Genomic DNA, 24,088 nt, shown 5'->3' with positions numbered 1-24,088 from the left:
AAAGAACAACTCTCCCTGTGTTTGCTCTTACCACTGCCCATGTTTTTAGGACCTCCTCTACTCTTTCCCGTGAGATATTCCTCATTGTTGCATATGTTATAGTTTTGTTTAAATAACTGCATAATTATGTCATCATTAGTGAAAGTCAGTTTTAATAACAGAAATATATGAGATGTCAAACTTGCCTCTTTTAAAAACAATTTTATAAAAATCATTCAGGATACTTACATCAACGATCAAGAAATCTAGCCAGCACCAGGCGTTAGTGAAATATGTTTGAAATCCATAAGCAACCCATTTGAGAAGCATTTCCAGAATGAATATATAGGTAAAGACTTTGTCAGCATATTCTAGCATGGTTTTGATAGTCTTTCGCTGTTCAATGTATATATCTTCAAAGGCCTGTGAATCAAAAATATTTTATTTTACTTAAATGGCTTGCTTCTTCTAAATATTTGAAAAAAATTGCTTAGCATAATAGTGAGTACGAAACAATAATTTGATTATTGATATTTCACATAAACATTGAACATCAGACAAAATCTAAAGACTTAAACTAAGTGTGAAAATGCTGGCAGGGAAATGTCATGCCTTTAGTGATTCAAAATGTGCTTTCTTTCCTACTTCTCACCCCTAAGTCTCTATCTCAATTACTGTTACAAAGACATGCTTTTAATGAAGTAATATGAACTCAGAAATAACTAGAAGTTCTGTTAATGAGAGAGAGCATTGGCCTGTTCAAACATTACTTTCTACAATTTCCTGAATGATCTGGCTTATTTTGAGAGAATAAGTTGATTATGCATGAAAAAAAAAACCCTAAAATACGCTTTTAGTCCATAAATGTTAATACAATTATTAGGGAAAACTGGATAGTATTTGACTGGGAAAGTAACATGGTTACAGAATGTCTCTGCAGACGGTTGTCTCAGTGAGGAAAACATCTGTTAGATAAACACCAGATGAGAAATTCCATCTGGCTGTTTCATGGTGCTGATTTGTTCTGAACTGAATTTTGCGTCGTTAAACCTTGGGTGCCAAGCTCTGCAAGACACAGATATGCCTTTTCTTTTGATTCTGAAGCTCAGTGTTTGCATCTGGTAATTTTGGAGAATAAACTATTTCACCAGAATCTGATTCTTGCCAATAAGCATTTCACTTACCAATGCACCACTACTGAGAAGGATCATGAACACAATGAAAGTCTCAAACCAGTTGTGCTCAACAATGCTGTAGCAGGTTTTCCGAAGATTCCACCAGATCTTCCCTTTGCCTTCTTCTGTACTTACTTGACAGAATGGAAACTTTTTAATACATCCTAAAAATCAAATATAGTTAATTTAAAAATATATTTTAATCTTAAATAAGAAAAGATAAACTTTCTTGCTCTTTCCCCACTCCACTTCCAGGTAATCATTTCATAGGGTAACCATCTCCTTCATTTGCTAGTTATTGTCAGCATCCCTCCGGTATAATGAATTATTCTCAGACTTATATACTCAGCCAGCTACTTAGAATTCAAGGAAATATTTCGTCTAGATTTGCTTAAGTAACAATGGTTTCATTCTTCACCACCAGTCAGGATTATTTTGCCTCAAGGCCATTGATGAAAATAGTCCAGGTGCATCTCTCACGTTTGAGGCAAAACTACATGTTCGATTTGTTTATTCATATTTTGATGTGATCCTGGGTTTTTAATTCTTTTCATGCACACATGCACAGAAAATCTCGCGTCTTCCCAGGCATCAGCCACTGTCAATTTTCCGAAGCTAATTTATTTTTCAGCCTCAGTGCTTTTCTTAGTCACGCCTATGACTCAGCTCGTCAGTCAGTATCTCTTTTCCCTTTGTCCTCCCCCTCCTAGCTTTCACATTATTTCTAACTCCCGTGCACTCTTCTGCTGTAAGTCTCTGAGCTACTACTCATCAGATTAAGTCCAATCACATTGAATAATAGATATTCATTGATTTGTGTGCAAGACACTGTGCTGCTTTCTGTGAGAACAGCTATTGCTTTCCTTGCCAAAGCCTCACAATACAGCTACATCTCAAAACAGCTGTAGCCAGAGCACATTAACCACATTGGAACTGTAAGGGAGGGAATGTAATTACTGTAGCATCTATAAATCAAATCACACATTGCCAAGGAGTTGTGAAGGGATTACAATATCAATGACATGACATTCTAGAATGCCATTTATCTCATAGGGTTAGCTTCCTCACATTATGGAGAATGAGAAAAAAAAAAGACCTATCAGATCATTTTAATTGTCCAGGAATAGTCACTGCTGTAAGTATAATCCAGAAATCTAGAGAGATTAACTTTTTAAAAGACAAAAAAGGAAAATAAAGATAAACATGCCTTCACTATTTATTTTAAATATTTTTATTATTTAATTTAATTTATGTATTTTTTTTTATTTTTTTTTGAGACAGGGTCTTGCTCTGTTGCCCAGGCTGAAGTGCAGTGGCATAATCATGGCTCACTGCAGCCTTGACTCCCTGCAAAAGCTCTAAGATACAGCTGTGGCTGAGGTAGCAGCGACCACAGGCATGTACAACCATGTCGAGCTAATTTATTTTTTCTTTATTATTTTTTTTTTGTAGAGGCAAAGCCTTACTACATTTCCCAGGGTGGTCTCAAACTCCTGGGGTCAAGCAATCCTCCTACCTAGCCTCCCAAAATTTTGGGGTTACAGGCATAAGCCACCACACCTCGTTTCATAAATTTGTTTTTAAATGAGGCATATTCAGTCTCTTTAAAGAACAAAGGGAGATTGTATTTAATCACATTAGAGCTTGTTTACCTTCAGTAAAACAAGCTTCCGGTTTAAGGTCTTCTTCGGGTTCAGTTTCAGCTTGTTCACCTTCTCGGGGTAGAACAACATCAACTGTGCTTCCTTCAGATGAGCTGGTTGCATTTAATTTCTGGAAACAAAATCCCATTTCAAAGATGTGATTTTCCCCCTTTTATTTAATTAACTGGGAAATACTGTGTCATTGTGTGAAAAAAAATGGTAGTGATAGCATTTAACTCTATTAGTATTACTGATCATTATGTACTAATAATTTAACATAAATCAAGTCGTACTATTCAAAATAATGTGACTACTGACCTGAATCAGACAAAAAGTTTAGACAACATTCAATGTGGGTGGTCTGGAATGGATGGATTACACTGATTAACTTGTTTTATGATCTGCATTTGTATATGAATGCCATATGAATATAACTTAATACATTGAGGCCAAACCAAGAATAGTTGGATAAAGTGGTATGCTGACATCTAGTAATGATTACGTTAATTAAAATACATCAAATCAAATTTTAATTTCCACCTCTTCAGATGGAAACTTTCAGAGGGCAAAGAATATTACCACTTGTTTCTAAGTATTGTCCATGTTTCTATAATTTTAGAAAGAAAGACCAGCACATTAACATTAGTCTCAGTCATTATATTTCAACTTTGTGCTCTATTTTTCTCTGGCTTACATAATTTTCTTCTTATTCTACTAGAAGAAAAATGATGGATCTCTCTCTTTTTTTGAACTGCATAACTGAATTCAATACTTGTCAAAGAATTCTAAATGAAATGGAAATTTCTTCATAAATGGCATTGTCCAGAATCTCTATAGACTTTCATTAGGAACACATTCTGAATTCAATGTGTGACCCAGCTGTGAACATTTCCTTTAACTAAATCATTGTGCCATGCCACATGGCTAGAAAAGCCACTGTAATATTACAAGAATAAATAATAAGTACTCTGAGATCACTTGGGAAGACAGGATTGTGCAATGTTTTATGAAAACAGATGCAAAGACATGACATACAGCACAACCTAGATAATGTAAAACTTTTAAGATGAAACAATAGTGCATGGACATGTTAATGATTTCAAAGCCCCCACTAACTTTGTTAGCTGAGTTATAGTGTCACTCTGCCAAAGCCTTCTGAAAGAGTTACTGTGTTATTTTTAAAAAGGCCATAAACACTGTTCATGTTGGGGAAATTTGGCTCAAAATTCCTGATTTAATGAAGACATAATGCAAATGTAGTTTAATATTTTACAATGTGAACTAATTAAAGGGTAGTATCCAGATGATACTTTCTGTGGTGTTACTTTAAAGGTGATATTAACCTGACATTAGCCATGTCCAAATATATATATAATGAAAATTACTTTAAGTCAAAATACAGTTTTTTAGTAGAGTACCTCCTAGGCTGGAGTATGGTAAATAGAGAAGCTAGGCCATCACTTTTGGCTGATAGTTCTTAGGGTCATGATAGCACAAGTCTTTTTTTTTTTTTTTTTTTACCATTAATTTCCTCTACATTATGGAGAGGTGGGAAATCCAAGACATCTTCTCCTCTCCTAGGATTTTTCTACTTCTTATAGCCAGGATATTTTTATTCATTTAAGAAAGACCTAGGAAAATTACTGCTGGGTAGAATTGTAGCAGCTTCTGGTGTAACTAAGAAAATACTGGATAATTGTTTGGTCTCAGCCACTAATTTTTCTTCCAATTTCACTGGTAGTTTATAGGTTAATTACTATGGCTTTTGATGAGTGACAGCAATAATATCCACTTTATAAGTAATAACAATAAGAAACCAAAGTATTTGAGGTCAGTTATAGAAAGTTTCATGTTTTTTTTTTCTCTTGGCTAATGCAAACTTAATAACTTCTGAGCCTCATCATAGTAAACCTCAACCTCCTATATGAAGCCATTCTTTCTTGCATGATTTTCTTCATGCTAAATTTTATAGAGCATTTAATCTATTATGCTTGTTTCCTTTGACCAAATATTCTCCTAAATATATGTACATATTCACATACATCTATATATATACACACATGTATACCAACTACATACATACACACACATATATATATACCAAAAGATCCAGTATATCACCAAGTATAGAATAGACACTGAATAGTTATGTTGAGTTCATGAAGAGTGAATCGATGAATGTTTGAATATCTTTTAATGTCACTTCATAGAGAGAATTATAGTCTTTAGATAATTCTATCTCTCCATTTTGATATATAAGTCGAGTCTGGTCCTGAGATAGTCTATCTAATTATATTAGAAAATGCATTTTCTTATTAAATAGGAATGATTTAATAAAAAATGTTAATAATAAAAAATCAATTATACATGTATACACACACAGGTACTTTTCCATCTGAAAACTTTAGAAAATATACTCACCCTTCACTTCCCATGTTACCACTGCTAATATAATTGTGAGATGTTTAATTTTTCACATTATAATTCTTCCATGTATTCTGCAGGTGTCTTATGTTTAATACAAATACATACATATTTAAAACAAATCCTTTACAGCACAAGTGTTGATAGCCACTAACCTGAATGACAATGGAATCAATCGTTTACATATATGGACCTCTGGGTGTATTTTTTTGTTATTGGGAAGGTCATTAGATTACATATATTTGTGAATGTGGTTAACTTGTTTGGATATAAATAATCTCTATTCTAATAGCTCTGGAGGTTATGTATTTATACATCTTAAGGTAGAGAGGGACAGTGATCACAGTTCACCTCTCTCCTCCTGGCATTATGAGGCACAACATATCTTTTGACAATGGACAAGGAAAAAACCCTGCCACCGTTCTACTATTGTCCAAGGAGTAGAACCCATTTCATGGAGAATTGCTTTACAGTTATTACAGAGATTTTCTGATTATAAAGATAATCTTTCAGGCTCTAGAAAGCCCCTCAAGGAATGCTCAGAGGGAATCTTGGCAAAGCTTTTGCAAGCTCCCAGGACCCTTATGAACCAAAGCTTAGAAGATGGTAGGTTAGTTTGCATTTCACTAAAAAGTGTTTTATGGGAGGCTTCCTTATCTATGAAGGTTGACATAAAGTCGGCTTTCCCAAGTTGAAGAATCTGCCCTAGTCATGATTTAATCTTTTTTTTTTCCCCCTTGGGACGGGGTCTCACTCTGTGGCCCAGACTGGAGTGCTGTGGCGTGATCATGGCTCACTGTATCCTCAACCTCCCAGACGCAATTGATTCTCCCATCCCAGCCTCCCAAGTAGCTGGGGCTATAGGTGCATGCCACCGTGCCTGGCTAATTTTTATTTATATTTATGTATTTATGTATTTATGTATTTATTTATTTATTTATTTATTGAGACGGAGTCTCGCTCTGTCACCCAGGCTGGAGTGCAGTGGTGCAATCTTTGGCTCACTGCAAGCTCCTCCTCCCGGGTTCACGCAATTCTCCTGCCTCAGCCTCTCTAGTAGCTGGGACTACAGGCGTCCGCCACCATGCCCGGCTAATTTTTTTGTATTTTTAGTAGGGACAGGGTTTCACCATGTTAGCCAGGATGGTCTTGATCTCCTGACTTCGTGATCCACCCGCCTCGGCCTCCCAAAGTGCTGGGATTACAGTCGTGAGCCACAGCGCCCGGCCGACCTGGCTGATTTTTAAATTTTTTGTAGAGATAGAGTTTTGCCATATTGCCCAGGCTGGTCTCAAACTCCTGGGCTCAAGTGATTCTTCCACCTTGGCCTCCCAAAGTACTGGGATTATAGGCATGAACTACTGCACCTGGCCAATTTAATCTTCTTAGTCAGAAATGCTACTACAGTATTTTTTAATGCCCTAAGTCACATATTTATCATAGGAAAGTACCTATGTTTTAATTCTATGAAGTTATGAAAATATTTTATCAATTACATAAAATTTCTAAAGTTATGCATTTACTTACATTTATAAATTAAATTGTGAATCAGCTTCTTATTAAATTACATCAGCTTACGAATTATGATCTACTACCTGCTATGCTTTAGTCACTGGATACATAAAGAACTTTACTGCTGTATTTTTTAAATCACTAATTTACACGCTGAAAAACTATATAAGCATTTTAAATTGTATACATTTATATAATACATATCTATATTATATACATAATTCTATACACTGATATAATCTAAATAATCTAAACATTTTCTAATTAAGTTCAACACTTTGGCATTCACATTCTAGTCAAGGGTGGTTTGTGATACATCTTCTTATAGCCATAACCAAAATGACCTTCAAATTTATTTAAAAGCATATAACTGATTTAAAAGCAAGTGACCAATAAATATAAAGAATAACTTACTTTCTTTATATTGCCATAGCTGTGATACTACAGTGATACAAAAAAAGCAAAGAAACCTGAAATTAAATTTACCATATTAAGGAACTCGATGACTATACTAAATAACTAAATTCATACTTGTTCTGAAGTAGTTAGAAAAATATAATTGGGAATATAGGCATAATAATAGAAAGCTTCCATATAAAACCACATAGTACAAGTTCAAACTTGTTTTCTTGTACTATTTTCTCCCTACTCCTCCTATGTTTTATGGCACTTAAAGGTTAAATTCTTCCATCCCTTGTAGAAACGACTGGGTCTACAGAGGGATGATGGCTTATGCTCTACAAATGCACGCTGGAAAGCAGGTTTTAAGATGCAACATTCTCCAGGCCTAATTCAGCCGCAGAAAACATGCCTGGCTGTAGCAGAAGCCCGGCGCAATGCTGTGGAAGCCGCACGCTGATCCAAGAACCATGTCCTCAAAGACATGGTACCTGAATATGAAGTTTTCAAGAAGGTTAACTGCAAATACCACTCACAAGAATGGGTTATTTCAACATAAGAAACAATAGAGTTAACACCCAAAAAAGGCCATGAGACCATTCCCCGCCGCCCAATAGCGTGACCTTATATAGAAATTCCCCCATATGACAAATATTGCTCTTGATTTTTATCCAATTAAATAATGAAATTTAACTTTCAGAGATAAAAGAGAATGTTAGCAACTGGCCTACTTCCACTGAAATGCGCTCACATTTCATTTATTTTCAATCAGCTATCAAATATTTGACTCTCACAAACTGCTGTATGATTCAAGAGGCAAAATAAAAGATTCAGCCATTACAGATTGCCTTTAAAATCTAGCCATTTCTCTAAAAAGTTGTGGATTTTTGTCTTACTAGTAGAAGAGGAAAGTTTTGGTCATACACACTATCAGGGCCTTAGTCTGATCTTTTGGATATGCATAACCATATCTTGACTTATGATATTTCACCTGAAAAACAAGACAGCCACACAGTGAAGCCATTGGGTTGCTTGTCCTAGGCGGGAAGAACAAGACCAGTAGCTCTTTTTTTTTTTTTCACAATCACTTATCGAAAGATTAAAAATATGAACCACCACCATCTGGTTTGCCTGGACATATAGTAAATGTACAACATCCCCGGAACTCCTTTTATTTTTAAAATAGCCTGAATAGGAACATGGTATGTGAAACTGAAAATAATTATGGTGTAGTTGAAGAGTAGGGTAAAAGAGCATCAAAAAAGAAAAAGAAAAAGGCCATTTGTTTCCAAAAAGGATACAAAAGTATTCGTCTGAACCAGCTTTAATTTCTTTTTTTTCAGCAGAAGTACACTAAAGCACCAAGACCATCTTTAAAGGTTGAGATGGGTTTAAAATGGCTATTCACACACCCATCTGCTCCTCTCAAAGAATTATCTCACATTCAATTTCACAAAGAGCATTTGGAAGACACTGGCCATGTAACAGAGAAACTGAAAGCTAGAGTCATTATTCCATTGCTTTCCAAATTCCAAAAACAGCACAAAGCCTTTTCCAGAAGGGCATGTGCTCCGGACCTTAGTCAAACATCTACTTTCAAAGTTTCCATAAAGACTCTGAAAAGGAGGCAATCCTGCTATAAACACGGTGTAAATAATAATATGCCAGTACCATTTAATTCTATTCTGCTGGTGAAGAAAAAAGAAAAAGAAACCAGATTTTCTTCAATGACTAATAATGTTGTTTTATTCTAAATCTAAAAATTTGGTGCTGAATAAAAATTGCATAAATCACCATGGACTGTATCTTTGTTACTATTTTCCATTGATAATTTTATTTCTGATTTTTTTGCATTCTGCAACTAATTCTCAATTATCCCTAAGGAAAATAAGAGTATGCATAAATTAAACTTAGAGACAACCCCAAACTAATTAGATATTCCTTGTCACCAGAAGCCTTGAAAACTGCCCAGTATTTATGAACTCTTTACATTTCCTTCAAAATTTCCCTCCCAGAACCCGCACTCTGGCTGAGATTCCAGTAAGCAATGGAGAAAGTTGAGTGAACAGAATAAAATAAAAGCTCATTACGCCACAAATCTACAATAATCTTGGGAGATGCCCTTTACTCCTCACAAAACTAAAATTAATAATTAATAACTGAAAATAGTAAATTTTCCAAGTCTCTTTTTTGCCTGGTCAGTTTTGGGTAGAACATTTAGGGAGAAATTAACATAAATCATCGACATTTCAAATAAAAAATGGGTACACTAGGCCAATTACTTAGTGATCAAGATATACAGAATTTTCACCCCGTATATCATGATGCTTTCCTTTTTTAAGTTACAATGATCACTATGGTTTTGCAGACATAACTTTTCCTAACCTACATGAAAATCCAAGATATGTGTTGCCCAAATGCATACAGACTACGGCCCTTCATCTCCAAACCTCAGGATCACCCTATTCTTTTTTTTTTTCTTTTTTGTTTCTTTCTTTCTTTCTTTTTTTTTTTTTTGCAGAACCTTTCCCCCAAAACATGAAAGCAAACATTTTCATCTGGAGCACATGAATTGGATAGGCTGTAAATTATATTCATAGATCTGAATATAATAATCTGAAAATGGCAGTACTATCAGAAAAAAACCCTGTGAGGCTTATTTTGGTAATACAATTTACTTATAAAGGCTGAATCAACAATAAAAAGTTGTGGTCTTATTTTAATGAAATAAAAGCAGAGAAACAAAAAAATGCATGCCCTCCTACATCCCTGACTATATTGAACCATAAACATTTCTATCATGTTTTAAAATAGATATTATAAATCCTATAGAGCATGCAATTGGTTTTAAAAGGCTAAAGACTAAATTAGAAAACTCATTAGCAGAATTAAATATGATGTTGGGATTGCCCATCTCGCCTGACCATGCTGTGATGTGTCACACGATTCAGCAGAGAGCAGCTGGGCAAGTCTAGCACTTCCTTGCCATGGCAGGGGAAGGAACATAGCTGAGTAGCATGCAGGCCAGTCAAAATTCATTTAGAACGTGATTGTACATGTACAACTTGCTTGGATAACCTGGGTAAAAGTGGTGGCACGAGCCTCTGGCTGGTTAAAAAACACCAGAGCTGCATTCTTGATGGCTCCAGCTTGATTTTACTCCTGTGAGAAGTAAGAATGGTAAGCAGTGAAGGTCACAGTACGATATTGCTAGATTGTGTTTGGAATTCAACTTCAAATATGATTGTTAAAAGCATTTATTCTATATCCTTCACTTAGGAAAACAAACCAATAATCTTTTAAGAATTAAATTGTAAAAATTCATAGTTATATAAATATTTCAAGAAATTATGATTATGAGAACTTAAAAAATATAAAAACAAATTCTACGTTAGACCTTCTCAAAAAGATTCGTATAATTCCAAGTTTTTGCAAGATTAAAAAAATCACTACTTTGAAATCCATGCCTTCAATTTCCTGAACTTTTTTCATGCAAAAGTTTATATTTGCTTCCATACCAGCCTATTTATGTTAGTGGTATTCGTATATACAGATATAATATATATACACACATATATAACATATGTAACAGCAATTCCTATGTTTATCTCTAAAAACTTCTAGGGATAATTTCTCTTTAGCTTCACTAGTCAGGTATCCTTTATTATGAAAATGAACAGAAGAAATACAGTAACTAGAGTTTCCAAATACCATCTAAATTAATGATTAATTTACTGTCTCCTCTTCAAGCAGACATTTCATGCAAGTTTTTTAGTGAAAAATGTATAACTGGTGGGTTTAACTTATATGAGTGCTCACTTTATTAGCAAAGAGGAAGGATATTCTGTGCTCTGCAAAGTAGAGTTCAATGTTCTCTTGCTACTTGTGTCAAAAACCTAAGAAACATGAACCAAAATGTCACTTTATGGATATGTTATTTTAAATGTGTTCATGTGTGTGTGATAGCTATTAAAAAGGAATAACCCAGCCAATATAAGTGTGCACCTGAAGCATGCTAGCAGCTTTTGGAAATTTCAAATCAAAAATGCACTTTGCTAGAATTCATCTAATCTGCTCTGTAATATTAGAACATGCTGGTATTGGCTTTTTATTTTAAAAACTGTCTACTTTTTATCTTGTGTGTGAGCATATATGGGAGTTGCCCTATTACTTTTTTGGTGGGTTTTTAAAGTATTCATTTTACCAAATCATTCATATAAAATTTATTGTTGAATTTAATATTACTGTGCAAGATAACTTGAAATTTGATTCTGGCTTTATAAAAATGTATACCTTTATATTTATTTAGTGATTTTCCCACTAACATATTTATATATTTTAAATAATTTCTTTACATTTTGTAATTGAATTCTATGTATTCAAAATTTGGCTTGAAAGAGGAGGATAAAGTAGTTATTTAAATCACCCCATAAGACATTTTTGTTCAGGTAAGAAATGTTTTCCAGGGACATAACAAAGGAGAGATTTATATCTTGTTATTCTAAATTTATGATGTTTAAGCCATTAAAAAGGCACGATAATGAGCAGTCATTTGAAATATCTGTGGTCATTATGAAATTTTTAAAATACTTTGGAAACCAACTGTTCGGTAGGAGGAAGTTAAGATATTTACTTTTCATAAATCTGATGTCAAAAAATTCTATGGTATTAATCTAGAAAAAGTTTTTCTATCTTTTAGCTTTTCTACCTCTTTTGACCCCAAGTTTTTATGCTACTTTGTCTCTAGTTTTCTCTTTTTTCTTTCACTTTATAATTACTTATTTGATGAGCTCCTCCATTTTCAGGGAATCAGGTAATTATAAAATCTGCATTATCAAACATTGTACCTTATTTTTAAACCCTGACCTCTAACTCAGACTGTTTCCCAACACTGACACTTCTCATTCAGTTATATTCCAATTGAACTCCTTTTCCAACATAAACTGGGTAGCCTTTTTTAAAGGCCATTTCAGAAAGTGGCATTGCTGTTTTTCCATTTTCCCAGATTCTTTAGTAGGTTTGTCAAGTTGTCAATGAGTCTCAATTCTCATTATTTATTGCCCTAGCTGAGAATTTTATCACCTCATTGCTATCGAATGATTATCACCATATTCCCCAAGATAATCTTTCTTATCTTTCACTCTAAACTGTTTTACTCTTTGATATCAAATGAATGTTCTTAAAATACCACTTTCCAATTGCCTTCCCCTGCTTCAGAACGGAAAATAGCTCCCTATTAACTTTGAACTCTTTGGCTTACTTTAAAACTTTATAATCTGAAACTACCTCACACATTCAAACATATTTTCCACTATATATTCAACCAACACTTAGCTCATATAGATTATCACTGCCTGATAATCTGCAATGATAACCCTAAACTCTCTTTAATACCAAGCTCACTGTCAGCTCCAGCTTTCCTTTAGTAAGCTTCATTTTGCTTTCTGTTAATCTATATTTGACCCAAACTTTGAGGCCTATTTCAATTTTATCTCTTCCATTTAGCAATTATTCTTGCTCTCCTCAATACCTATAGCCTTATATGCAACCTGACAGGCTTGAACTTTTTTTTTTTTTTTTTTGAGGCGGAGTCTTCCTCTGTCGCCCAGGCTGGAGTGCAGTGGCGCAATCTCCTCTCACTGCAAGCTCCGCCTCCTGGGTTCACGCCATTCTCCCCCCTCAGCCTCTGGAGTAGCTGGGACTACAGGTGCCCGCCACCGCACCCAGCGAATTTTTTTGTTTTTTGTTTTTTGTTTTTAGTAGAGACAGGGTTTCACCGTACTAGCCAGGATGGTCTCGATCTCCTGACCTCGTGATCCACTCGCCACAGCCTCCCAAAGTGCTGGGATTACAGACGTGAGCCACAGCGCCCGGCCAGGATTAAACTTTTTAATAGGTCTTTAATGATTTCATGAGTTCATGTTATCTTACTCAAATATGTCGAGATTTCCTTGAAGGAGAGTTTTGTTATAGAGCTCTCCTTCACCCCCAGTATCCAGCAGATTGCTGAATTCACAAAAAGTGCTCAGTAAGTTCTTGTTGACTGGTATTTCTTCTTACATAAATTCATGCCAGGTGATGGGAAATAAAATTAGAGTTGAATTCTTAGTTTGTCAGAATGAGCAACATAAATTAGAGTTGAACTGACTTAGCAGACTTTAAATAGAATTTAGAGAAAAAATATCGCTACTTAATTTTGTATGTATTTTACCTTTTTCAAAATATTTTCCAACGTATTGTTATACTATCTTTCAGCAACTCTAAAATACCTGAAAATGGTCAGGAAGCTATGAGTTGTAAGACTGTCAGCTACCTATTACAAGGATTTCAGGTCAAGTTTTGTTGATACACTTATTTAAAAAAAAAGAGTTCCAAAATATGCTCACGAAATCGGACATTGTTGGTTTGGTTCCCACTGTGTCAACATTATACCCTCAAGCTAGAACATGTCTTTGATAACTCCATCTGTGCTAGACTTACTTCGTACTCTTATATATTAAACGTCTATACATAAATAATAGTAAAGAATTTTAATCCTCTTTTCCACAACACAGGATTGAAGAATTAATACCATTACTACTATGATAGAAACTTAAGAATACTAATCATGCAGTAGGAACAATTTCCTTCCTTCCTTCCTTCCTTCCTTCCCTTTCTTTCTTTCTTCCCTTCCTTTCTTTCTTTCTCTCTCTCTCTTTTCTTTTCTTTCTTTCCCTTTTTTCTTTCTTTCCTTCTTTCTCTTTCCCTTTCTTTCCCATTCCTTCCTTCCTTCCTCCCTCCCTCCCTCCCTCCCTCCTCCCTTCATTCCTTCCTTCCTTCCTTCCTTCCTTCCTTCCTTCCTTCCTTTTTTCTCTTTCCTAGTAATACAACAGTAAGAGCAGGTTTATTAATCTACAAAATAACTATAGCCCTCAAGTGAAGCTTTTTAAAGTAGTTCTTAGTATTTTCAAGTTACTCTGGAAGACTATAGATTTGCTCATCCTTGACTGGGCAAAATATAATCAGTCCTACTTGTACTTTCCTAATGTGTATAACACTTTCATAAATGAAATACTATCATAGCGAATAAGACTTTCAGAGGTTAACAAAAGTACATAAAGTTTTCATATAAAAATCATAGCAAAACCTAATATAGAGAGTAAGGAGATGATGAAAATAAGTTATTTTTTAAAGAACGTAATATAGTTGAGAGTGTAATGTACTAAATAACATCTCTTTTTTTGGAAGGCTAGTTTTTATTTTTTGAGATAGGGTCTTGCTTTGTCACTCAGGGTTGAGTAGAATGATGTGATCATGGCTCACTGCAGCCTCTACCTCCTGGGCTCAAGCAATCCTCCCACCTCAGCCTCCTTTATAGCTGGGACTACAGGCATGTGCCACCACGCCCAGTGAATTTTCGTATTTTTTTGTAGAGAGGAGAGTTTGCCATCTTGCCCAGGCTGGCCTCGAATTCCTGGGCTCAAGTGCTCTGCCTCCTTGGCCTCCCAAGGTGCTGGGATTACAGGCATGAGCCACCATGCCCGGCCTAAAAGGCCACATTTTTAAACCACATTTTCAAATGATCAAGAAAATCAATATACCGAATACTCAGAAAGGTTTAATTTCCTGTGAAAAGTTGGAATTTTTAGAAATACATTTCCCAATAAAGAGTATCTTGTGATTTTCCAACATCACTATATACATATGACTTTCAATATTACTTTTTGATAATGCATATAAGCACAATGAAAATAGTAAATAACTGTAGTACATGGTTATCATAGGAAACGGAACAAAAAATTTAAAAGCATTCTTACCTCTTTGCTTTCTTCTAGTTCTGACTCACTGCTGAACTCTTCAGTATTTAAATTTTCAAAGTCAGACTCTCCAACAGCAATTGGCACTGTTACGGTGAGGCTGGGGTTGTTTATGAATGACATATAATCATTTTCATCAATTACGTATTTTTCAACACTGCTTCCGGTACCTACACCACTGGTGGTTCCATTCCCATCTCTAAGATAATTAAGCTCTTTGCTTATTTCAATTCCAGTATTATTGGACATGCAGCTGTCTATCTTATTGCCTTCATGGATTTCTATAACTTTTGGCTTTCTAAAAAAGGCTTTTCGGAAACACTCCCGTATCTTATTTTTCACATAATCGATCCCCTTTTGCATTCTTCCTACTGCAATCTGCAGATTATTCATTTCATTATCATCATCAGTAGCAGCAAGGTTGTCTGAGCTAAATGAACTCAACAGTAAGGCCAGAAAGAGGTTCAGAACCTAAAAGAAAAAAAGAAAAATGTCTATTTTAATATTGAAATATGCATTTAAATAACAGCCTAAAAAGGGAACTCATAGATCTTTGCTAAAATTATTTCAACAAATGTTTATTGAATGCTTACTGTATTTCAGATGCCATGTCTAAGTCGCACACTCTTTAAAGGACCTAATATCCTGCTCTAAGGGCAAAATGATAAAACAAGCACCTGTTCTTTTTTTCCTATTGGGAGGGACAATAGGAAAGCAGAGCTTCTAAGATTTAAATGGTGTCTACTCAGGTTTGCCAGTGAAAAGACAAAATCCCACCCTCAAGGATTCTGCCAATGAGAGAGAGAGAGAAAAAAAAAAGATGCTTTCATCTTAATCATTTTACCTTACTTCATCTTACCATATTTTTCCTAGGGAATTTCTAGCTTCGTGTATATAAAGAATGAACTTATTTATTTAATAGCCTGATGATATGTGCCAAATGATGTACTTGAAATACAAACTCCTTTGGCCCAATGGCCACAAACTTTTATAACAGCAGAAATTTCTAAGTGCAAATTATATACGACTTAACACGTTTCCCATCAAATACACTTTGAAATTTATGTGTTCAAATAGCTCAACAGATGGAGAGAAATCTAAAAGTATGCCAGGGTTTAGGCTAGACCCACATAACTTACTTTTCTTTTTCTTTCTTTCTTTGTGTGTATGTGTGTGTGTGTAGAAAGTATGAGGCAATTTTAACTCTCAGAATATTACGGGATACGAAAAAGTTACCCAGCCAACTGATAAGTTACGGTTAATGCAGGAATAATTAACTATTTCTGATGTAAAAGAAAATTTATAATAATATTTTTAGCCTGAAATGTAGTTAGTTATTGAGTTTCAGAGTATGTTACACTATAGGAAGACATGCAAGGCAAAAGCCCCAGTTTGTTTCCTTATTTCTGTATCAGATTTTTTTAGAATCTAGAGCTCCCTGATTTACTATTCTGGAGAAAAAATTGCATGTTGGTAGGTATCCCAGTAGCATTCTTCTGAACAAGTTTATCTGAAATGTATCCCTCAAAGGAAAGGCCCAATATGATGGCATAAAGAAGGTGCTTTGCCCACACATGACTGAGAAATTTAAGCATTAAACACATAAATATATAAACTATGCTTTTACATTAGTGATTTTAAGTCACAGTTAAAAGTAAGTCCTTTGAGTCTGGACAATGTCCATACATATGAATAATTTGAACTGTAATAATTGGTTTTCCTTTAGTAATGCAAATTCAGGGAAGAAAACATTTTGTCCTCTTCCAAGTTACTTGGATAATTACAATGCATAGCTAAAATATAATGGTCTACTTCATTGAAATGTGTCTTCAAAATTTGGTGCTATGTAACCTATGTCTCTGAGTAAGCAAACTACATGAATTATGAACATGCAAAGAGCAATTTGATTATAGAATAGATAGTTGTCTTTTTAGATTTAGTAGAGGTCATTTTCTTATCAAAACAATATTAAGATACAATTCTTAGTGATAAAAATTTACTTTCTTTGAAGAAGAAAGGAAAATCTAATATTTATGCCCCCCAGGCATTCATAAATACACCTGACTTAATCTTTACATTAAAGATATGATTTCAGTTTTGTTATTCCAATGTCATAAAAAATGGGAAACCAGAGCCCAGGAGAAGTTAAATAACTTGCTCATTCTCAGAGTGCTAAAAGGGGGATTTCAGTCTAGGCCACTTACTATAAACCAGAGATACGTTTACCACATCTGGCCACCTTCCTAGCTACTGTCTGCTCTTGTTCTAATTTATGAGCATTTGTAATACATACGTACCACAAGGTTTCCAATGACCATGACCAACATGAAAACAATAAGGCACATGGTTTGGCCAGCGACCTCCATACAGTCCCACATGGTCTCTATCCACTCTCCACACAGCACGCGGAACACAATCAGGAAGGAGTGGAAGAAGTCGTTCATGTGCCACCGTGGGAGCGTACAGTCATCATTGATCTTGCAGACACATTCTTTGTAGCTCTTACCAAAGAGCTGCATGCCGACCACAGCAAAAATGAAGACGATGATGGCCAACACCAAGGTGAGGTTTCCTAGAGCCCCCACAGAATTGCCAATGATCTTAATTAGCATATTTAGTGTGGGCCAGGATTTTGCCAACTTGAAAACTCTAAGCTGTAATCAAGTGAAAAGATGCTCTTAGTAGTAATCATAATATAATTTTAGATATTATTTTATTAGTATGTGGTATCATAGAACCACATGTGGTAGATGTAAAAACTCAAAATATACTGAACTAATTCAATTTCAAATCCAGAAAAAATAGTGTTAACAATATTAGGATTGTAAATCTGGTCATAATATAATTTAAGTGCAAAAATTAAAATAAAACATTTCAAAAATAATAAATAAAACATTTCTGATTCATCAAAAGATATGCCCATGTAAACAAATTGTTATTTTGATTAGAGACATATTTAAATTAGCAAACTAATGTTGTCTTCAGGTTCTATTTTAGAGAGTAAAAGGAAATATTAAAAGTATAAATCATATATTTTTATAGGCCAATATAAAATAAAAGTAAAATAACCTAAATAATGTGATAAAAATGTACAGAAAAAAATTGAAAAAATACACATTTTGCTTAATTTTCAATACATTTTACTTATTTCTCAATAAAATTTTGTGATAATTCAAAAAGTTTTTTATACAATTATTTAAGATACTGATAACATCAAATATTTTCCCACACGTTGCTTTAAAACAGTCCCCATTCCTAGAAGGAGGGTTAATAAAAAGCTAAAATTAACTGGGGCCTAAAATTTTTATTTGCATATCTTTACAGACTGTAAGGCCAAAAAAACTTCGTAAACTTAAAACACAGTTTTAGAAAGTACTTGTAGGTTTTCTAATGTGCCCTACATACCTAATTATTATAAAGTATTTCAAACGCTTTCATCATTCTTGGAAAACGGTTTATACTTAGCTTTAAAGAGGATGTTTACATGTTTTCTTAGAATGTCATATATTGATGTAAATTTAAAATTAAAATTAATTATTATATAAATATACATTGATTCAATTTCAAAATAAATGTTGTGCCAATGAGCAACAGGGATATATATAAATAGATACCAGTCTGAATGATCGCAGTACAGACAATCCCTCCACATTTGACAGACCAAGCTCCATTAAACTGAGGCTGACAATGATTCCATCAAAGATATTCCAGCCCTCTTGGAAATAGTAGTAAGGATCCATGGCAATGATCTTGAGAACCATTTCTGCTGTGAAAATCCCAGTGAAGACCTAAAAAATAGAGATCAGCACTACTTCAAGAGCACTGAAAAACACTGATGCTACATGAATTTATAAAGAAGAACATTAACAGTCAGGAATAAAAATATCTAAAATTTAAAGTGAGAGAATGTGACAAATCAATTCAAGTCTAGCTTTTTTTTAATTTTCATTTTTTATTTTTATTATTATTTTTTGAGACAGAGTCTCCCTCTGTTACCCAGATTGGAGTACAGTGGCGTGATCTTGGCTCACTGGTTCAAGTGATTCTCCTGCCTCAGCGTCACAGATAGCTGGGATTACAGGCGTGGGCTACCTACCATGCCCAGCTAATTTTTGTAATTTCTGTAGAGACAGGGTTTCACAACACGTTGGCCAGGCCAGTTTCGAACTCCTGACCTCAAGTGATCCGCCCGCCTCAGCCTCCCAAATTACTGAGATTACAAGCATGAGCCAACACACCCAATAATGTCTAGCCTTTTTTTTTTTTTTTCCCTCTAGGAGAGTATTTTATTAAGTAGAGTGGTATTATTTAATGAATCTTCTGGATTTCCAAGAAAAACACTAATTTTAAAACATTTCATGGTCTACATTTTAAATCTGGTATTGAATAATAGCTACTGAATTATTGCCCTTGTTGGTACACTACATTTCTAACATAATCACAACCAAATTTATTTCTGGGTAGTATCGCATCAGGAACAAATCCACATATTACTGAAAGTTATTGAAAATTGATTTCGTAAAAACCATATTTTGTTTTTGATTTTGTGTTTTCTAAGGGACACCATCTTATTTCTATAATTTTATAAACATTCCTGAAACAAGAGTAAGTTTGCCACAAATTGTTTATAATAACGATCTCTGGATGTATGCCTCAGAATTAAGGTTAATGGATTAGTAGAGCAAGAAACTGCAGATTTAATTGAAACCAGCAGGAGAAAATACTCAGTATGCATATATATGTAATTGAGATTAATAAATCACTTGAGTGGCTAGATAAATGTGTATTTGACAATAGAAAGAAAAACAATGAAACAAACACAACTTTTTTTTAACTCAAAATAATAGGCTGAGAGACACAGGACATGAAGAATTATGAAATTACTCCTGCAGAAAATCTTTTAAAGCAATTCTCTTAATTTGCTATAGTTACAAGTTGCAGTTTATGACTGTAAAGTCAAGCTTAGCATTTATCAAGATAAATCAGCCTTTATCTTGAAGGAATTCTGTCAAAATAACAGTGTAACAATTATTTGGTTCCACTTAAAAGAAATCTTGATCCACCCTTACGAATATATAAATGCAGCTAACACTTCATTTTTTCCAATCACAGATGGGAAATACCCATCACAGAAAAAAACAGCCTAATGGTAGTCATCCATTCACTCAAATAGAAATAAAATGTATTTTAAGCAAGCCTAGTGCATGAAAATCCAGGTATATGGTGAAATGCCCATTGAAAAATATATTTTTCATTTTATAGAATAACGCATCAAAGATTTGTTTTTCAAATAGTGAGTTTGCCTGGTAAGTGTAAAATAAGTTCTAACTATACAAATTTTATTTCTTGTATAAAACTTTTAGAAGCAGCTATTATTTAAAATAGGCACTCTGATGATAGAAATATATTATTTAAAGTGAGCTAGAACCATCCAAGTAAATAATCTACAAATATCTCTTTCTATAGAAAATCATAAGGTGATCTTTCCAGCTCTTCTAAAATGACTGGATCTCATGCCTTTAAAAACATATACCCTAAATTTATGCTTATCTAAAAATGTAATCCCGCCATAAAACTTTTCATAAAAATAATATTTTTATTACAACCAGCAATCCAAAATGACAGCTATATCTCTGTAAATGTTTTCAGTTAAGGCCCTAAAAATCAATGGGATTGTTTTTGGTACATTTTAATCTAGTTTCAGCATTGTCAGGTAAGTTGGAAATGTTTGTTATGATGAAGATGTTGTCTAACCTACTATGATTGATAGGCTGTTTTTTGCTGATTGAATCCCTATGATGGGTGCAAGCATTTTATAATGATTAAAAAACAAAATAAAAAAAATACTCCACAAAAATACAGAGCACCTTAGTGAAACTTAATTGAGATTCAAGGTCTCTTGATACTCAAATTTGATTAATCTCATCAACAAGGAAGTGATGTAATTTTTATGTACTGCAGAAACAGAATGCAAAATGGGGCATATTGATCTAAGTTAAGATGGAAAATTCCACAATTCAATGTCCTCATGTAGAATATAAGGCAGTATGCAATAATTTGAGCAGTAATAAACTAGTACATAGATATTCTAAATTTATTTTAATGAGCAAATTATAAGCTCTCCACAAAATATTCTGTGTAATCATCTATGAGCTATAATATAGTCCTAAGTCAGCTAAGCACCCATGATAGAAATTCTTTCTTTCTCTCTCACATGCTCTCTCTCTGCATATATATTAAATATATGTATTACTTTCATATGTATAAATATTTATGATAAAGGTTGTTATGGGTAGGAAATTCTATGGGTACATATTCTATGAACAAATGCTTTGTAAGTTATGCAATGCATAATTGATATGTTAATCATTATAGTAAGGAGGTATCAACCAATAGAGACAGTCAGTTTACATATTCTCCTATTTTTATGGTTAGAAATAAATAACTCAAGTCTGTTCCCTATAATTTATGCTCTCTATCTTGACAAATGTTGTTTCCCCAACACTAACCTGAACTTATAGATGGTTCTATCACAATCTACCAGGCATCAGTCTCCCATTCCACTTTCCCACCTCATTATTTCGGTTACTACACATAAAGTCATAGAATTGTAGAACTGGGACATACATAAAAAGTCATTTAGTCCAACACACTCATTGTTTATACGTGTGTTGAGAAAATAGACTCAAGGATCTAAGTGACTTTTCAAAACCACACAGATATTTACCATGAACACTTTGACTAGGACCTAAATTTGATGCTTTTGTCTAGTGCTTTTTCATTCAATCATCTTATAATCCAGCCTCTCTTATCCTGTGTTTCCATACTCAACTGCTTCAGCATTGGAATTCTATATTTCCTGTTTCACTCTGGCAAATTTCCAAAATCTTCCTTCACCTGTTCAACTTCCCTAACTGTCCAATATCCTGGGAAAAATACAAGAACTACACCAGAAATATTTTCCATCATTATTTCAAAGAAAGGTCTAAAAGGTTAATAGCATATATATGAGGAAGGAAACTGTTTATTGAGCACATGCTAGATGCCAGGCACAGTCTAGGTGCTTTCACATTACCTCATGTGGCCTTCACAACAACTCTGCACGAAGGGTATTATTACATTCATTTCAATAATAGAAAACAAAGACTCAGATTGTTTATCAGACTTGTCCAGAGGCCATATCACTAGTAAGCACTAGGCAACTAAGGTCAAAATCACTTCCACTCGACTGCAAATCCTGTGCTCTTTTGCAAAATCATGCTACCTGAAGCAGCCTTTTTGGGTAGGTATCAACCAGTGGGTTATTTATTGAGTGACTACCATGTAAACACTGAGAGAGGCAACAGAAAAATGGGACACGGCCTTTGCCAAAGATGAAGAAAATCTCAAGAATATGGTGAGTGTTCTACTGAGTCAAATAATGCAGATAATTTGAGGTCACTTATTAGGGCACACAATTACCCAGTTGTCCACCAGCATTTCCTTTCCCCCTTCTGTTGGCAATTGCTCCTTCACGCATGATTCCTCAGGACTGCCATGTTTTCAACATGATCCCACCCTCTGCCAAGGCTGATTAAATCAGACGTGAGCATGTGACGCAAATTATGCCTAAGTTCTATCAAGAGAGTCTTTGGAATGAGACTCAAAGAGAGATTCATACTTTTCAGTGTAGAGGTTGTAAGATGGAAAATCAGTGAGCTCTTACTGAACATTTGCTGACCTAAAGACAAATGATGCAGTGAACTCGCGGGCCATATCTAAGCCCTTGATGAAAACTGTTCCTGAAGTCAGACTGCAATACTGCCCTTTACTTAGTTTGTTAGTCTACCTTTTCCCTCCATTCCAGTTTTCCCACTACCCCTTGCCCCAAGTTTGTTTGAGTTAGTACAGACAAAGCTCTTGATTAATAATATATGTAAACCCTTTTCTTACTTGTTCACCCATTTTGATCAGGACACACAGACACAGATGAATGCTCAGTAATTTGAACCAGGGTATGGCTAAATCACAAATGCAAATTTAGCAACTATTTGTTTTCTTGTATGATTATCACTGAAGCTTTTTATTAGGTAGTTAACTTGAAACAATGATGTTCTTTTTTTTCATATACATCAATCTTTGGGTCATCCCTTCAATGGACATGATTTTTTTAGAGGCTGTGTGGGTTAAAACCACATGTTTGTGGAGCCGGGATTAGATCTCCTGGTTTATCTGGACCCACATTTCCAGCAAGAACAACTGTAAAGATTTTGAGACATTTACAACTGGTAAGACACCATGATCAGTCAGCACAGACACTGGCCTAAACAATCAGCATTCATACCAGTTGAGTTTTAGGCTGTATCTCTGAGATTCCCTGTAATATTCCTTAGATATTTCTTTCTATGAGGAAAGAGGATATAATTTTTGGGTTCAACACAGCACAAATAGATCTTTCCCTTTGGTCTATCCCTCCCACCTCTACCAAAGTAAATAAGTAAACTTCAAATGTACTTACCAGGTTTCCTACAGTCAACACACTACTGAATTGCTCAGTCATGGGGTAGTGCTCCATGGCCATAAAGAGGGTATTTAAGACAATGCAAATAGTGATGGCAAGATCAACAAATGGATCCATAACAATTAAATTCACAAGATGTTTTACTTTTAACCATGCATCACAGCAGTCCCAGATCAAGAACACATTGGCAAATCTATACCAGCATGGCGGACATTTCTGTCTAGATTCTTCAAGTTCTGGAGGGACAATAACAAGGAAGAGTAGTAAATAACAATAAGAATGAGTTATTATTGCTAGTAGATTTTACATTATTTAACAAAATTGATGCTTATATTTGAAAATAGAAGTTCATATTACTTAAGAAACTTGAGAAGACAATCCCATTAAATATTTTCAGAAAATGTTAATTAAAATGTCATATAGATCGATTTTTTCTCTTTTGAATACAGAAAATAAGCACTTTGAATTTAATATTTTGCTTTTAAAATGACTAGGTTATGATTGATTAAATTGCTGTATGCTCTTTGTCAAAACAGAATTTTAAATAAGCATTACACAATTATTAAAATTTTAAATAATTATTGTTTCTTCTGAAAGTACCTTTTTAAAAACATTGTCTAAAGTTGTGATCCCTTATGTGTGTGATAACATTTATGAACT

General features: G+C 34.3%; 1 protein-coding gene across 2 annotated transcripts in view; it reads right to left on the bottom strand.

Annotated features, from left to right (window-relative positions):
• SCN3A (sodium voltage-gated channel alpha subunit 3) overlaps positions 1-24,088 on the bottom strand; it is a 114,854-nt gene that overhangs the window by 25,748 nt on the left and 65,018 nt on the right. For both annotated transcript variants that reach the window (XM_030796293.1, XM_030796292.1), the window contains 7 exons: positions 23,426-23,664; positions 18,543-18,716; positions 17,226-17,582; positions 14,929-15,399; positions 2,807-2,927; positions 1,164-1,318; positions 229-402 (listed from right to left, as the gene is read on the bottom strand). In XM_030796293.1, coding sequence (XP_030652153.1) covers positions 229-402; positions 1,164-1,318; positions 2,807-2,927; positions 14,929-15,399; positions 17,226-17,582; positions 18,543-18,716; positions 23,426-23,664 — 1,691 coding nt within the window. The remainder of the gene's footprint in view (positions 1-228; positions 403-1,163; positions 1,319-2,806; positions 2,928-14,928; positions 15,400-17,225; positions 17,583-18,542; positions 18,717-23,425; positions 23,665-24,088) is intronic.

This window comes from Nomascus leucogenys, chromosome 17 (assembly GCF_006542625.1).
Source record: "Nomascus leucogenys isolate Asia chromosome 17, Asia_NLE_v1, whole genome shotgun sequence".
NCBI lineage: Eukaryota > Metazoa > Chordata > Mammalia > Primates > Hylobatidae > Nomascus > Nomascus leucogenys.
Note: the sequence above shows the minus strand (reverse complement) of the source record. Positions and strands in the feature narration are given on the sequence as shown.